This window comes from Nannospalax galili, unplaced genomic scaffold, assembly GCF_000622305.1.
Source record: "Nannospalax galili isolate Female #2095 unplaced genomic scaffold, S.galili_v1.0 scaffold488, whole genome shotgun sequence".
Lineage (NCBI taxonomy): Eukaryota > Metazoa > Chordata > Mammalia > Rodentia > Spalacidae > Nannospalax > Nannospalax galili.
In genome coordinates, this window is record NW_008360316.1 from 2,302,347 (window position 1) to 2,319,398 (window position 17,052).

Below are 17,052 nucleotides of genomic sequence, written 5' to 3' on the forward strand. Positions count from 1 at the left end.
TAAAATATTTTAGTAGACCTCAGCCTGCCCACAGAATACTTAGTGTATGAAAAAACTGAGAGTAGTGACCAAGTATTTTGTTTAGTATTATTCTAGTTTTGCTTAAAACATATATTTATCTTTGAATGTGTAGAAAAAATAAAAAGGGAATGTATGCCTGGTGATGGCTGTCATCTCTGGGTGCTTGGGCCATAGAGACTTTGGACTTACTGTATCTTATTTTTTTAATGTCTGAAATGTTTTTATTAATAGGTATAAATTAATAAATATTCTTTTGCTGGTCAGAACTTTCCATTATGGTCAAGTAGTGGTAGTCATTTCTCTAGTCAGTGTAATAAGTGTTCTCAGCAACTGCAGTTGAAGCTCTGCCAACCCCCTCACCCTCCTCTGTGACAGTGAGGATACAAGACACTTGTTCATCATGAATATTTGAAGACAAAATAAGGACAGGTTCTAATTTTACACTGCAATTTTGTGATTGCCATCAGTACTTATTAGAACACTTTAAAATACTGCTTCATAATAATATCTGAATCCTAATCCCACTTTGTTTTACCTTTTTTAGTTATTTATTATTTAAATTTAAATTTAAATTTGACATCAAACCTGAAACTCAGTTTGATCACTTTTAATGTTTCAAATTATTGAACTGATGTTATTGAAAGCTTTTCATACATCTAGATATAACAATTAAAGCATGTTAAGAGTTAAAAGTTATGCTTTAGGCCGGGTATGGTGGCACACGCCTTTAATCCCAGCACTCAGGAGGCAGAGGCAGGCGGATATCTGTGAGTTCGAGGTCTCCATAGCAAATCCAGGCCAGCTAGGGCTACAGGGAGACCCTGTCTCAAAAAGACAGAAAAAAAAAAAAGTTATGCTTTAATATATAAGACAGAATGTGTGGGTGGGCTATTGGGGGTGTGCAGATAGAGGAGATCTAAATATGATTAAAGTATATTGTATAAAATCCACAAAAATTCAACAAAAGATATAAAGCAAAAAACAGTAGAGCCTGCAGAAATATTGCCATACAGGTAAATGCTGGCTGAATATAAGCTCTTGAATTGTCTAAATATTGGATGATTTTATTAAACTAATTGGAATTGTGTTCTATAAACATAAAAATAAGTCAAAATACTGACAAAAAGTTAAAACTTATCATGTTTTTTCTGGTTATTTGTTTGCTTTTTAGCATTCCATATTGGAAGAAGAGATTTTTATACATGAAAAGAATGCCTTTGTTTAGTAAATCACACAAAAATCCCGCAGAAATTGTGAAAATTCTAAAAGACAACCTGGCCATTTTGGAAAAGCAAGACAAAAAGACAGACAAGGTATGAGCCAAAGCAAAAATGTTTTTAAAATACATGTATTTCAAGACCAAAAACAAGTGTAAAAGCTTCGTGAATAATTGTAGATATGGTTTGTGTTATGTGTATACTTGTCTCTAGAAATACATGTAAGGTGTTTGTAGGTTTTAAGCCACTAGTAATTGTTCAGTCTGCTGCAGGGAATACTTAGCTTGCTGTCTACAGTCTTTAGCCTCCCTGTGGTCGGGGGCCTGCACTGTAGACTGCAGAGCAAGATCTCAGGGGTTACAATAGTGTATCATTTACAGCAACATGTAAAAAAGAATCTTTTATTTAAAGATTGAAGGTTTCTGTTAAAGTGCAAGCTCATTTCACATTGTTTTAAAGTCTGACAAACAAGACCTTCTTATAGATAGGGTCTTTGGGAGTTTAGTCCTTCTTTTAAAGACATGTTAAATCCTACTTGTTTGCTTTCTCTCTGAAATGACTGGGTTATGTCAAGATTCAAGATACCTGTTATAAAGCAAGTGACTTTAGGATCATAGTTTTTTTCTGTCCCAGTACATAATATAATCTTAAACTCTCTAAGGAGTTGAGAAACATCTTATTTTAATTCTAGTATTCTTTGTAATATCTAGTTAAATGTTGGTTCAAATAGAAACAACAACAAAATGGTCTTCATGAGCATATGTAACTAAATGGCAAACAACAGAAAGCAAGAATTTCCTTTCACTCATAATCAAGAAAAGACCAGGACAAGAGAGATGGCTCAGTGGTCAAAAGAACTGGCTGCTCTTGCAAAGAACCCGAGTTCAATTCCCAACACTCACATGGTGGCTAACAACCATTCAGAATTTCAGTTCTAGGGGAATCTGACACCCTCTTCTGACCTTCTCAAGCATTTCACGACACTTACATGCATGCAGACAATACGCTCATACACAAAAAATAAAACTAATAAATAAAATATTTTTAAAAATCAAGAAAAGGACAATTAAACTTGCAGGAAATTCACATTATATACCTAGTATCTTGACAAAACTATTAAGTGTTGACGAGGATGAAGAGCAATGGTAACTCTGCTCACTTTGAGTGATAAAAAGTGTCTGTTGCTATAGCTGCTTTGGAAGCATGTTTAGTAACATCTGTTAAACAGAAAGCGGTGTATGTGCTAAGAGGCTACGGGTTCGTACTAGGTATCAGAGATATTCTTGAACATTTGCACTAGGAGAAATGTGTGAGAATGCACACAGCATTGTAGTCCATAACTTCTCAATGAGAACAACCCCTAAATCCACAAACACTAAGACCAAGAAAGACTTAGTCGCTGGCACAGCCATGAGTTTCGGAGTAGTAGAAATGATGGCAGTACGTGAATTGTGGCCCACATGCAGCAGCAGAGATGAATCCCACCAGTGAGATGCTGAGTCAGGAAGCAGACCATGAAAGAGTACAGGTCTGTTTTATGACATAGTTCAAAATCAGAGGAGCTACAACTATGTGATTTGAGTAGCACACATAGGTAAGAACACTAGAGAAAAGTAAAGCAGTCATTACTGTGGACATGGTCTGACCCTGTAACAAAGTACCTGAGATGATCAGCTCATAAGAAAGAAATGTTTATTTTGGCTCAGAGTTTCAGAAGCTTCAGTCTGTGGTGGGTTGGTCTTGCAGCTTTGTGGCCTCTGGTAGAGACAGCACATCATGCTGGGACATGTGAAATACTTGTGGCTAGAATGGGAAAGAAAAAGAGAAGAGACTCTAGTCCATTCCATAGTCTCATTCAAAGGTGCACCCCCAGTGACTAGGAGAGACCTCCCAATAGTGCCACGCGGGGCATGGAGCCTTTAACACATGGGCCTTTGGGCACAAAGATCCAAATTATAGCCATGTAATGAAAGACATAAAAGTTAAAGGGAGTTTTCAGATGCTGGAAATGTTCTGCCTCTTGACCCTTACAGAGGGATTTTCTTTACAATTATTCTTTTTATTTATATTTTATTTATTTTTATCTTATGTGTATGAGTGTATTGCCTGCATGTATGTAAGTTCACCTGTCTCATGCAGTGCCCGTGGAGGTCAGAATAGGGCATCATATCCCCTGAAACTGGGGTTACAGATGGTTGTTAGCTACCATGTGAGTGCTAGGAACCAAACCTGGGTCCCCTTCAAGAGCAGCCAGTGCTCTTAACTGCTGAACCATCTCTCCAGCCCCTTTATAATTAGCCTTAAGCCCTTAATAAATTAAAGCATCTGAAAATGCCTTTTAAAAAAAGTAGTACCATGCTGATATAAGTTGTTTTTATATAATTTGCCTCATTTTCTTCATTTTTGATGACTGTGATACTGTAATTGAAAGTCATAAAACCATCCTTCTTTAAAAATAGTCAGAAAGCCAAATTGTTAACCTGATTAGTGTTTCATCACCAGTATTAATTTAATGAGATTTTTTTGAGATATAATTCTCAATTATGTAATTTCTCAGTTCAGTGGTTTTATAATTCACAAAGCTATATGTGCAGCTATCACCACTGTCTAATTCTAGACCATTTCCATCAGCCCCTGAAGAAACCTTGCACCTATTAGCAGTTTTTCCTTGCACCCAACCCCCTAAGCCTTGACAGGTACTGATCTACTTTTCACTTCTGTAGATTTGCCCCTTATTCTTCAACTATAGTGAATTATTTTACATTTTACAAATATCAAAAATGACGGCTGTGTATGAAGAATAAGTGGACTGACAGCACTTGTAAGTTCTGACAACTTAGGGTTTTATACCTGGACCATTAAAAGATCAAAAGAGTAGTGGTTCATTAAAAAGAATTTAGCATAGGGCTTAATAAAGACTTGTAGTTCTTGATAAGTCTTCAAAACAGGCTCAGCTTAATTTTCAAGAGTATACTTTCTTTTAGTTACTATGCAATTAAGCTATGCATGTGTTTTGAGGGAAAATTCCTTCTATTACGTTTACTAAGAAGAAGTATTAGAGATCTTTTTATATGTATTAGTATTCTCTAAGATAAAAAGCAACACCTAATATTTTTGTTTTTGTTGTTGTTGCTTTCATTTATTTGTAACTATACAATAATCTTTGACTTTAAGTAAGCAGGGCCTCCTAAGAAGTGGGGGTTTTTGTTTGATTACTTATGGGCTGAAATTCTTTTTAATGATGAACATACTTTTTGGTCACTAGGCTTCAGAAGAAGTATCAAAATCGCTGCAAGCAATGAAAGAAATTCTGTGTGGTGCAAATGACAAGGAGCCCCCAACTGAGGCAGTGGCCCAGCTGGCACAAGAACTCTACAATAGTGGGCTGCTGGTGACACTGATTGCCGACCTGCAACTCATAGACTTTGAGGTGAATGAGCTGTGAAAGGATTTCCATTCTGTTTCTGTTCTCTAAGTGTCTGCATTTCGCTTTTTAAATTATTGATGTCCATATATGATACCAACAGACAGACTTTCATAAAACCTTTCTAATCAGGCTTACTAAAAAAGTAGAGCAGGGGCTGGAGAGATGACTCAGTGATTAGGAGTACTGGCTGCTCTTGCAGAAGACCTAGGTTTGATTCCCAGCACTCACATGGTGGCTAACAACCATCAGTAACTCTAGTTCCAGGGGATCCGAAGCCCTCTTCTGACCTCCATGGGCATTGCACAACATAGTTGCACCCACCTACATGCAGACAATATACTCATACACATTAAAAAAAAAAAAAAAAAAAAAGTAGAGGGGCTGGAGAGATGGCTCAGCGGTTAAGAACACTGGTTGTTCTTGCAGAAGACCTGGGTTCAAATCCCAGCACCCACATGGCAGCTAACAACTCTCCATAACTTCAGTCACAGGGGATCCGACAGCTTCTTCTGACCTCCTGGGGCATTGCACAACACGGGTGCACTTACCTACATGCAGAAAATACACACATACACATAAAATTAAAAAATTAAAATTAAAAAAAATTAACAAGTAGAAGCAAAGGGGCCTGCTGTGGTTGAGCCTTGTGCAGGGGGGTTGATGACTGCTTGCTAGCAGTCCGTAGCACTTGTTACTGTGTGCTAGGTTCAGTTTCAAACACACAACTCACTTAGTTCTTAAAACTATCTTTATGGTGAATACCACATTATTCATCCCATTTTAAGTTTTGTGTGTGGCGGTCAAAGGTCAAGTTCTCTCCTGCCACCTTGTGGATTCAGGGATCAAACTCAGATCTTCAGGTCTGCACACGAAAACCTTTACTCACTGAGTCATCTCCCTGGCCTTGTTCATTCTGTTCTATAGAAGAACCCAAGATTCAGAATTTTAAAGTAATTTTCCCAAAGTTACACAGTTACTAAGAGCAGAAAATGGAATTCAAACATAGGCCAGGCCAGTTCTTCTCATTAAAGTATTATACCAGTGATTTGAGAAGTTTGTTAAATGCTAATGAGATAGTATGCTTTTTTCTCATTTTGAAAGCAGTATAATCAAATTTATCTAAATAATTAAACACTTAGAAATGTGAGTTGTAAATATGTATAGCATTTTATTATTATTATTATTTATTATATCTCTTAGAATAGTGAGTGGTATTGAGTGGAAACATGAGCATAGGCGGGTCTAGGTATTCACTGTTAAGTGGCAGGCATCCTACCACTTCTTGCATGTTTTCTACAGGGATATATGGTGGTACCAAGTGAGTATTTGCTTTCAGTTGATTTTCAGAGACAGGAGATATGCAGATTTCTCAAGCGAATTGCTTTTAGCTTTATTCACAAACAAGTAGAGGGAAAACTAATTACAGTGATTCAACTGAGATAAGGTCAGGGCTCCAAGGATCTGTGGAAATAGCAGCCCACAGTGCCCTGGGCAGATTAGATGGGGGAGTGTTTTGGCTGGCTGGCTGGAAGAGGCTACAAAACAAGACTGCCTGGGAGTCATACATTCGGGCTGTGCTGGGTAAGGACCCGAAAGAGTCCAGACTTTAGCTCATTGTTCCTCTCAGATACACCTGTCTTTCCCTTTCTTTCTCTGACTGACATTGCTGGCCCCACAATCTCTTCCTTGTGCCTAGCTTCCTAAGCCTCTGCCCCACTTTCTTTTCAAACTGCTGTATATGGAATCAAAGTATACTCTTACTATGTCTGTCTTTTGCCTTTCTTTTATTTACCTTAAAATTAGATAGCACGAACATTTGTAGAAGTTTGCATAGTAGAAGAACACGGTGCAATACAGAGGTCAGAGGACAACTTTAGGGAGCTGGTTCTCTCTTTCCACCGTGGGTTCTAGGGATGGAATGCAGGTCATCTGGCTTGAGTGGCAAGCACTTTCACCCACTGCACTATATAGTAGGTCCATTTTCTTTCTTTCTTTCTTTCTTTCTTTCTTTCTTTCTTTCTTTCTTTCTTTTCCACTTTGTTTGATATTTAGTTGGACAATGACCTTGCATAGGAAAAAGAGTCCCATCTGGTTACAGTTGTATCTCTCTAAAATTACTACCATTTTGCATAGATCCCTGAGGATAGCCACGGCTGTTGTCGCTATTGCTTGTGCTCACTTGAGTGTATGAGATTAGCCCAGTTTACAGTTGGACACTGGAAGGAATATGACCCAGGGTCATTGCACTTTGAAGATGCAGAGAAGAAAATCAGGTGCAGTTCAAAGTGCTGTACTGGGAGACAGGAAGGAGTGTGCCAAAGAAAGCTCTAGGATTCCTTGAGAATCCTTGGGAGGACAGGAGTGTCTTCTTGTTTTGAGTTTTCTCTAACTAGAGATGGAGTCTTCAGAGGCAGAGGCTAAACATAATTACTTTAGTAGATTATTTTTCCTCCTAAAATACATTATATGCTTGACTCCCCTCCAGAGTAATATACTAGATATAATGGGTTTTTACTGATGATTGAAAACTCACATTTGAATAAAAAGGGAGAAAAGGAAACCAGTAAAAACTCTCCTTATGCTGGACATGGTGCAGGCTTGCATTCCTAGCACTTGGGAAGCAGAGGCAGTAGAATCATTACTTGAAGACCACTGTAGTAGGCTACCTAGTAAGGCCCAGGCCAGCCTGAGCTCCATAGTGAAACCTTGTTTCTAAAGAAAAAACAATCAATCATTATAACTGTCTGTTGCTATGATAATAAGAAAGCAGACTGTTCTTAACTTTTATTTATTCAAATGGTAACAGCCCAATGCCTAGAACATAATTATGAATGAATGAGATACTCAGTACATGCAGCTGCCCTTCTCCCCTGACCCCTAGTAAATATTTGTTGCTTGAATAAATGAATGAATGAAAAGCAGTTAAAATGTAGGACAGTTCAATTTTAAGCATCCCATCAACTACATACAGTATTTCTAGGAAGAAGGAAGTATATCAGCATTATTAGCCTGCTTACAGAAATGTGCTGTGTATCTCTGTGAACTGCAGCAGGATGATAATCCCTAGACTGCTGTTTCCTTAAGACCAAAGTATCTATGTGAGCTAATGTCAGCTTGATAAAATTCCTGGCTTCAAAACTTACTCTAACTATGCAGAACCCCTAATCCCATCTCTTGGTTCATAGGTAGCACTAGGACGCCCCTTTTGTCTTGAAAGTACCTTCAGTGCTAGGACTGTGTTTCCCACACCATGTTTGGTTGGTTGGATGGATATAGGAATCAAGGTAGAGGTAAATGTATGTAAATGTAGAGTCAAAGTAGAAGCAAAGGAACCTAGAATAAAAGGAAATGTAGTGGTACATACCTATAATTCCAGCATTCAGGTAGGAGGCTGAGACAGAAGGTCACACCTTCTAGGCTAGCCCGGGCTGTGTAGCAAAACCCTACCAGAAAGCGAAAACAAACAAATCCCTACAATTTGAGACACATTGATAAGCCATTTTTCTTGAGGAATTAGTAAATTGTTTAGAAGACAATTCAGACTCTTGAGTGATGATCATAGCATTTCAGAAAGTAAGTGATCGCTCACTGTGCTTCTTTGAAGAGCACAACAATTTGACTAGAATTTCTGATGTTGTTGTAACTGGGAGGAAAAATTATTGTTTTAGGGATGGACTGCAACTCTTGCCAGATAACCTAGGAGGATGAAGAATTTCTGGCAGAGAAGAAAAAAACAAAGGAAAAACAAAGAACATGAACTTTTGTTTAGAGTCCATCTTCGGGGCTTGGGGGTGTTGTTAGTTGTGAAAGGTTGAAATCTCTAGTCAATATCTTGAAAGAAAGCAAAGGGTTTAGACTCCCTTTGCAGAGTACAGTAACAGAAATATGAGAAATGTCTTCTTTGGCAGAAGGCTGATGGGGTAGAAACAGAGAAGAGAAGGGTTTAGAACAGGGGGTGGAAAAAGGCTTTAGAATCACAACCAAAGGAAGGCATAGAAGAAAGATAAGAACCTTTAATAATGGTGATGTGAAGCATTCTGAGTGAAGTTGTGTCTGCACCATGCTGTTTAATCTGTTGTCCTTGAACCTTTGATGGTGTATTGACAGTGTGTGTTGAGTGAAGCAGACTGAGTGGTTTTCTATACTTGGCAGACCTGCCCTTTGGCACCTCCAGACTCTTGGATCTCATTAGAACAGATAAGTGTCAGTTCTTGGCCCCACTTTGGAATAAACCTTGGAGCAGCAGTGAAAAGAATCCCAGGATGCAGCTCGGGAGTGAAAATTGGAGGAGGCGTCAGTAGAACTGGAAGCTTGAGCGCACCCAGGCATCCAATGAAGGGAAAAGAAAACAGGAACCAGGAAAGTCCTCAGGCCATTTAGTTAGACCATGGAGTACTGGGAAGTCTGGACCTCTGTTGGGAAACAAAAAGCAGTTAAATATGAAGTGTCCCTCCAAGAGAAGATTCAGACAGTGTCCAAGAGCAGTTGCCAGGGTCTTAACCAGAGGAGCTTGAAAAAGAATTTTCTACCTGATGCTAAGCTTGCAGGATTGGTATGGGACTATCTGTAAGGTCAACAAGAGACCAAGGAGTGAGCCCTTGTTTTGTACTTCTAGAGAAGACCTACACAGGATCCTAGGGTAGAGATGTGAGGACAGGCCCTCTCTGGGATGGCTCTACTGATCTCCCACCTCCCATGTACCTTCCTTGGGACAGTTACATGCCCTTTTCCCTTTGGAGAGCTTCTCTGGTGATCAATGTAGAGGATTCTCTGGCACCTGAGTGGAGGCCCTAGAATTTTCCGTGGGAAATTCTACACCTGCTTCCTGCCATTGCCCCAGGAGCCCCGGCCTCCAGCAGCAGTGGTCAGCCTCCTACAGTGCTCCAGGTCCAGACAGAGTTTCTGTTATTTTCCCTCTAAAAACACCAGAATAGTTCAGTTTTATAACTAGTATGTCCCTCTTTGCTCTACCTAATATGCGAATAAAAGATTAAAAAAAAATTAAAAGATTTATCAGGCATGGGGGTACATGCCTTTAATCCCAGCACAGGGGAGGCAGAGGCAGACAGATCTCTGTGCGAGCTAGAGGCCAGCCTGGTCTACATAGTGAGTTCCTGGCCAGCCAGGGCTGTACAGTGAAACCATATCTAAAAAAATCTAAAATAAAAGGTCTTATGACGGAAATGGTAAGGCTTCTGATTTTGTGGGCTCAGGATCAAACTCAGAGCTGTGACTTTTGAGGTTTGGCCTCTATTCAAGATACAGCTTTAGGTACTTTTATGTTTTGAAAGTGGTAAAAGATCCAAGGATTTAAAATGTGTTTCATGTCAAGGTTGGTGCATTTGTTTAAAGGCAGGTATGCCTTGCTAAATAAGGGTGAGTGCAAAGTCAAATGTGCAGGCTAAAATGAGAAAACAGGTCAAAACAGCACAAAACTCCACTGTGATAACCTCTAGTGATTACTTCTTGCTACTATCAACCTAGAGCATAGCATCTTATACAACAGTGTAGGCAAAGGCATTTCGAGCCAAGAGTGAGGGTGGCCACTTGAATAACAAATATTCCAAATGCTAAGAATAAACGCTCTAGATGGCATCTGCAGAGTCTACTTTATAGGTAGACTGGAAGGGGTTACAGCAAACTGGTTGGTATTGCCCTGGTCGACAAGAATAGCACAGGCCCTTGGCTGGTTGATGCCCACTGGTATTACACATTCAAGGAAAGATCTAGTGATGAGCAGGAAAAAGGCATTCTCCAAGCTATTTATCATTCTAATAATGGTAGCATGTTTATAGAACCAGGATGAGCTGATTAAAGGTTAAATCTCAAACCAAGATGAACCGGTTAAAGGCTAGCTTAACTGGATTGTGAGACTTTGGAGCCCCAGAGGACATGTCTGATGTCCTGAAACCCATGCCTGTCAGACACAGTAGGGCCTCCAGACTCCCTTTCTTTACATATATTCATCACATTAGAAAGAAAGCCAGCAAAAAAAAAAAACACCTGACCATTCTTGTTAAACTGCTTTGTATTTCTATATTTATGAAAAATTTTACCCCTAAAATCTTTTCCTGTTCCCTGTCCCCAATTAAACTGACCTTATAATTTTTTTATTTTATTATGAAAATGAGACTGAAATCATGAAATCTTCCCTGTGGGGGTCAGAGGACAGCTTTGTGGAATCTGTTCTCTCCATCCATCTTCACTTGGGTTCTAGTAATCAAACTCAGGTCCTCATACAAGCACTTTACTGACTGAGCTCTCTTACCAGCCTTTCTTTCTTTCTTTTTTGAATCACAGTGTTGTCTTAAGTCTGTTTTCTATTGTATGACAGAACACTAAGATTGGATAATTCACTAGTGTTCTGGTTTGTTTCTCCATTGCTGTGACAAAACACTCTGACCACTAACAACTTGGGTTTCTGAACAGAAATATTTGTCTTACATCTCCTGGATCACAGTTCATCCAGGAGCCCAAGGTAGGAACTCAGGGCAGGAACCTGGAGGCAGGAGCTGGAGCACAGGCCATAGAGGAATGCTGCTTACTGGCTTGCTCCCCTGGCCCCTGCCCAGGAATGGTACCACCAACAGTGGGCTGGGCCCTCCCACATCAGTCATCAAGAAGATGCCCCTCAGACATGACATTGAGATAACACTAGCACTGGAGAGGCTGAAGCTAAAGACAGAACAAGAAGTTGACTCATGGGTACTGATCTAAACTGAAATAAAAATCTATTTTCATGTTTTAAAAAAACTAAACATAAATGGCTATATTGGCTTTATTGCTAAGTAGTAAAAACTGGAACTATGCCAAGTATCTCCCAGGTGGAGAATGGTAAATGGCCTGTGTCAGAGCCGTGCAATGAGCTCAGCAATGGAAAGAAACCATTTCCTGGTCAGGGCAAAGCCTGGGTGAATCAAGTGCAACATGCAGCATGAGGGAAGTCAGACTCGAAGGCTGCATGTTGTGCTTCTGCTTAAATGATTTTTCTGTGAAAGTAAAAATGGGATAGAAAACAAACTTCTAAGTGGCAGAGGAGGGGGAGTAGGAAAAGATGCTAATTACAGGAGGGCATGGGAGAACTTTGGAGGTGTTAGATCTATTCTACATTATAGACCCACACACTAGGAAAGATAAATACTATTTGTAAATTATAGGTGCTATGGTTTGTCCTCCACCAAACTCATGTTGAGGCTCAGTCCCTAAGTAGTGGGTACTGAGAGGTGGAGTGTGAGTCATGATGACAAAGTCCTCAGGATGGGTTAATGTTTTCATGCACGGATGGATTGCCCACTCAAGACTTTTCTCTCTTCTGAACATGGCTACGTCATTTATGCTTTTTTTGGATAAATTAACTTAGGACAAGGCCCTCACCAGAAGCTTGAAAATGCCTGGTCAGCAAACATGCTCTTGGGTTTTTCAGCCTCCCTTATATGTCATTCATTCAGTCATTCAACAAATGATTGCTAGTTGTGCTGGATAGCTTTAGTGTCAACTTGACACACCTGGGTTGAGGGAGCCTCAATTGGGGATTTGTCTCTATTGGACTGGCCTGTGGCCATGTCTGAGGGGCATCTTCTTGATGAGCGATGTGGGAGGGCCCAGCCCACTGTGGGTGGTGCCACCCCTGGGCAGGTAGGCCTGTGTTGCATAAGAAAGCAGATGAGAGATGTAAGATAAATAAACCCTTTCCTCCCCAAGTTGGTAGTGGTCAGAGTGTTTTGTCACAGCCATGAAGAAACAAACTAATACAGATTGTAGTACCAGGAGTGGTTCTAGAGAAACAGAACCGGAAGGATGAATTTCTTTAATGGGCTTGTTGGTATTTGGAGCAGGCTCTCCAACTCAGAGTCTTCAGGTAGCATGGAGAGCACTGAAAATCCATGGTGTAGACTATTTGAAACAATTATGGAGATAGATGCATTTGAATCTCATAACTCACCTCTTGTGAAGAGCAAGAAATTTAGTGACTCTATACATAAAACATTTGGCAATTTGTAGAAAAATAAGAAAAATAATGATGCCGGCTGGTTACTTCTAGCACCTCTGGATAAAGTGATGAAGATGAACAATGAGCTTAATGATAAAATTGACAAGCTCCAGATTCGAATCAACAGTTTGAAAGTTTCCAAGTGTGCCCTGGAAGAGAATCTTCTCTCCAGCAGCCAGAGGGCTAAAGCTGCAGAAAATCAAGCTGGAGCCCTTATTATACATTTGGCTGACCTACAACTCAAATTTAATTCCCAGCCTCGAAGGGTGTCACAATAAAGGTGAGGGCATTGGTAGGGAAAGATTGGAATCCTGACACGTGGGATGGAGATGTATGGGAGAACCCTGAGGAGGCTGAGGATTTTGAATCCTCAGACTCTGAGGAATTTGCTTCACCTGATGAATTAATCTCCCCACCCTCAGCAGACCCACCCTCCCTACCCTTGCCTGAGGAATCTAATCTCACTGAGGAAACTAATCCCATTCAGCAAGATGAAGCTGATGTCCCTCAGGGCCCAGTTGTTGTTGCCTCTAGACCTATAACCAGAGTCCAAAAATGACGACAATGAGGAGAAGCTCTACACCGCTAAAGGACTTAGTGACTCTGCCAATTACTTCAACCAGACGTGTAGTGAATATGTCTGGGAATGGATTTTAAGGGTATGGGATAATGGTGGAAGGAACATAAAATTGGATCAGGCTGAGTTTATTGACATGGGCCCCCTGACTAGAGATTCTAGGTTTAATATGAGAGCTTGTACAGTTAAAAAAGGTGTTAAAAGTTTATTTGGTTGGCTGAGGTATTTATTTATCAAAAGATGGCCTACTGACAGAGCTGGAGATACCTGATATCCCTCTTGGCTTAGTGTTAATGAAGGGATTGTAAGGCTCAGGCAAATTGGTATGCTCAAGTGGATTCGCAGTGCAACACCAAATCCTCCACAATGGGAGGGCCCAGGGGACATGCCTTTTACTGATTTTATAAGATGGAAAGTACCGAGACACCAGAACGTTTGAAGAGCTTTGTTTTTGCTCTTTTCCTTATGCCGAATCTTACAGTTGGAGATGCTGCTGCTCAATTGCATAAATTAAATGTAAATATAATAGGTGTAAAAGGACATCAGAGTAGGGGTCAGGTGACAGCGATGAATTACCAAAGACAAGGTGAGCGTACTTATAGTAATGGGCGGCAAAGGCAAAACAATACCTACAATGGCACGACTGGAATGGACCTATGGTACTGGCTAATCAATCATGGTGTTTCCAGGGACCACATACATAAGAAGCTACTGTTTTTATTTGATCTGTATAAGCAGAAAAGCTCTAGGACAAATGACAGGAAGTCAATATTGGATCATAGCAATAGGGAATCTCACTCAGTCAACCAATTTCCAGACTTGAGACAGTTTACAGACCCAGAACCCCTTGAATGAAGGGAAGGCCAGGTGCCCTTGAGGAAGGACTGTGTCACAGTACCAAAGAGTTATGCTGTTCACCTCTCACCCATCCTTCCCAGAGGGACCTGCGGCCTTTTACTAGAGTAACTGTACATTGGGGGAAAGGAAATAATCAGACATTCCGCGGCCTATTGGATACTGGTTCTGAGTTGACACTGATTCCAGGAGAACCTAAAAAGCTTGACTGTCCATGACAGACAGCAGGCATCTGCACTGATCTTTCCACCAAGAAGGCAAATATAGAATGTGATAGTTCATTTCCACTGTCAACTTGATTAGATGGGAACTTGAGTAGATTGATGGGAAGTGCCTAGGGCACTTAGGCATGCCTTTGGGTTGCCTGTGGGGATGGTTCTAGATAGGATTCAGGATAGTGGAGTGAGGGCTATTATGATTGGAAAGGCCAAATAGAAACCACTGGAATTGCCTCTGCCAGGGAAAATAGTGAACCAAAAACAGTATCGCATCCCTGGAGGGACTGCAGAAATTAGTGCCACCAACAACGATTTGGAAGATGCATGTTCCTTTAACTCTCCTATTTGGCCTGTGCAGAAGACAGATGGGTCATGGAGAATGACAGTTGACTATTGAAAACTTAATCAAGTAGTGACTCCAATTGTAGCTGCTATACCAGATGTGGTTTCCTTGCTCGAGCAGATTAATACGTCTCCTGGTGCCTGGTATACAGCTATTGATTTGGCAAATGCTTTCTTCTTGATACCATTTCATAAGGACCACCAGAAGCAATTTGCTTTCAGCTGGCAAGGCCAACAGTATACCTTTACTGTCCTGCCTCAAGGGTATATTAACTCTCCAGCATTGTGCCATAACTTGGTTCAAAGTGAACTTGATTGCTTGACTCTTCCACAAAGTATCACACAGGTCCACTATATTGATAATGTTATGCTGATTGGATCCAGTGAGCAGAAGGTAGCAGATAGTCTGGACTTGTTGGTAAAGCATATGCACATGAGAGGATGGGAAATAAATCCCACCAAAATTCAAGGGCCTTCTACCTCAGTGAAATTTCTAGGAGTTCGGTGGTGTGGAGCATGCAGATACATTCCTTCTAAGATGAAGAATAATTTGTTGCACTTGGCCCCTCCCTCCACCAAGAAAGAAGCACAAAACTCTTGGTGGGCCTGTTTGGATTCTGGACACAGCACATTCCTCACCTGGGTGTGTTACTACGACCCATATATCAAGTGACTCAGAAGGCAGCTACCTTTGAGTGGGGCCTGGAATAAGAAAGGGCCCTTCAACAGGTCCAGGCTGCTGTACAAGCTGCTCTGCCCTGTGGGCCATATGATCCAGCAGACCCAATGGTGCTTGAGGTATCAGTGGCAGATAAAGATGTTGTTTGGAGTCTCTGGCAGGCCCCCATAGGGGAATCACAGTGGAGGCCATTGGTATTTTGGAGTAAGGCTTTGCCTTCATCTGAGGGCAACTGTTCTCCCTTTGAGAGACAGCTCTTAGCCTGCTATTGGGCCTTAGAGGAAACTGAATGTTTGACAATGGGCCACCAAGTCACCATGAGACCAGAGCTGCCTATCATAAGCTGGGTGTTATCTGGCCCCCCCAAGCCATAAAGTAGGACATGCACAGCAACAATCCATTATCAAATGGAAGTGGTATATACATGATTGGCCCGAGCAGGCCCAGAGGGCACAAGCAAGTTACATGAAGAAGTTGCCCAAATGCCTATGGTTTCTACTGCTGTTACAATGCCTCCTGTTCTCAAGCATACACCTATGGCTTCATGGGGGTGTGCCCTACGATCAGTTGACTGAGGAAGAGAAGACTAGGGCTTGGTGTACAGATGGTTCTGCACGCTATGCAGGCACCACTCAGAAGTGGACGGCTGTGGCATTATAGCCAATTTCTGGAACAACCCTGAAGGACACTGGGGAAGGAGAGTCTTCACAGTGGGCAGAACTTCAGGCAGTGCACATGGTCGTGCATTTTGCTTGGAAGGAGAAATGGCCAGAAGTGCGATTATATGCTGATTCATGGGCTGTAGCCAATGGTCAGCCAATGGATGGTCAGGGACTTGGAAGGAGCATGATTGGAAAATTGGTGAGAAAGACATTTGGGGAAGAAGTATGTGGATAGATCTCTCCAAATGGGCAAAGGATGTGAACATACTTGTGTCTCATGTAAATGCTCATCAAAAAGTGTCTTCAGCAGAAGATGAGTTCAATAATCAAGTAGATCAGATGATCTGCTCTGTGGACTGTCAGCCCCTTTCTTCAGCTATCCCTGTCATTTCTCAATGGGCCCATGAACAAAGTGGCCATGGTGGGAGAGATGGAGGTTATGCATGGGCTTGACAGCATGGACTTCCATTCACGAAAGCTGACCTGGGTACAGCTGCTGCTGAGTGCCAGATCTGCCCACAGCAGAGACCAACACTGAGCCCCCGATATGGCACTGATCCCCGTGGTGACCAACCTGCAATCTGGTGGCAGGTTGACTACATTGGACCACTTCCATCTTGGAGGGGACAGCGTTTTCTCCTTACAGGAATAGACACTTATTCTGGTTATGGATTTGCCTTTCCTGCATGTAACGCTTCTGCCAAAACTACCAACCAGGGACTTACAGAATGCCTTATCCACCACCATAGTATTCTGCACAGTATCGCTTCTGACCAGGGAAATCACTTCATAGCCAAAGAAGTGCGACAGTGGACCCATGGTCATGGAATCCACTGGTCTTACCATGTTCCCCACTATCCTGAAGCAGCTGGCTTGATAGAACGATGGAAAGGCCTCTTAAAGACACAGTTACAGCACCAATTAGGTGGCAATAGCCTGGAGGGCTGGGGCAGGGCCCTCCAGAAGGCGGTGTATGCTTTGAATCAGTGTCAAATATATGGTACAGTTTCTCCTATAGCCAGGATTCATGGGTCCAGGAATCAAGGGGTGGAAGTGGGAATGAT

General features: G+C 41.4%; 1 protein-coding gene across 3 annotated transcripts in view; it reads left to right on the top strand.

Annotated features, from left to right (window-relative positions):
- Positions 1-17,052, top strand: part of Cab39l (calcium binding protein 39 like) — a 170,557-nt gene that overhangs the window by 89,686 nt on the left and 63,819 nt on the right. For all 3 annotated transcript variants that reach the window (XM_008824982.3, XM_008824983.3, XM_008824984.2), the window contains 2 exons: positions 1,193-1,334; positions 4,504-4,668. In XM_008824982.3, the coding sequence (XP_008823204.1) occupies positions 1,224-1,334; positions 4,504-4,668 (276 nt within the window). In that variant the 5' untranslated portion in view covers positions 1,193-1,223. The remainder of the gene's footprint in view (positions 1-1,192; positions 1,335-4,503; positions 4,669-17,052) is intronic.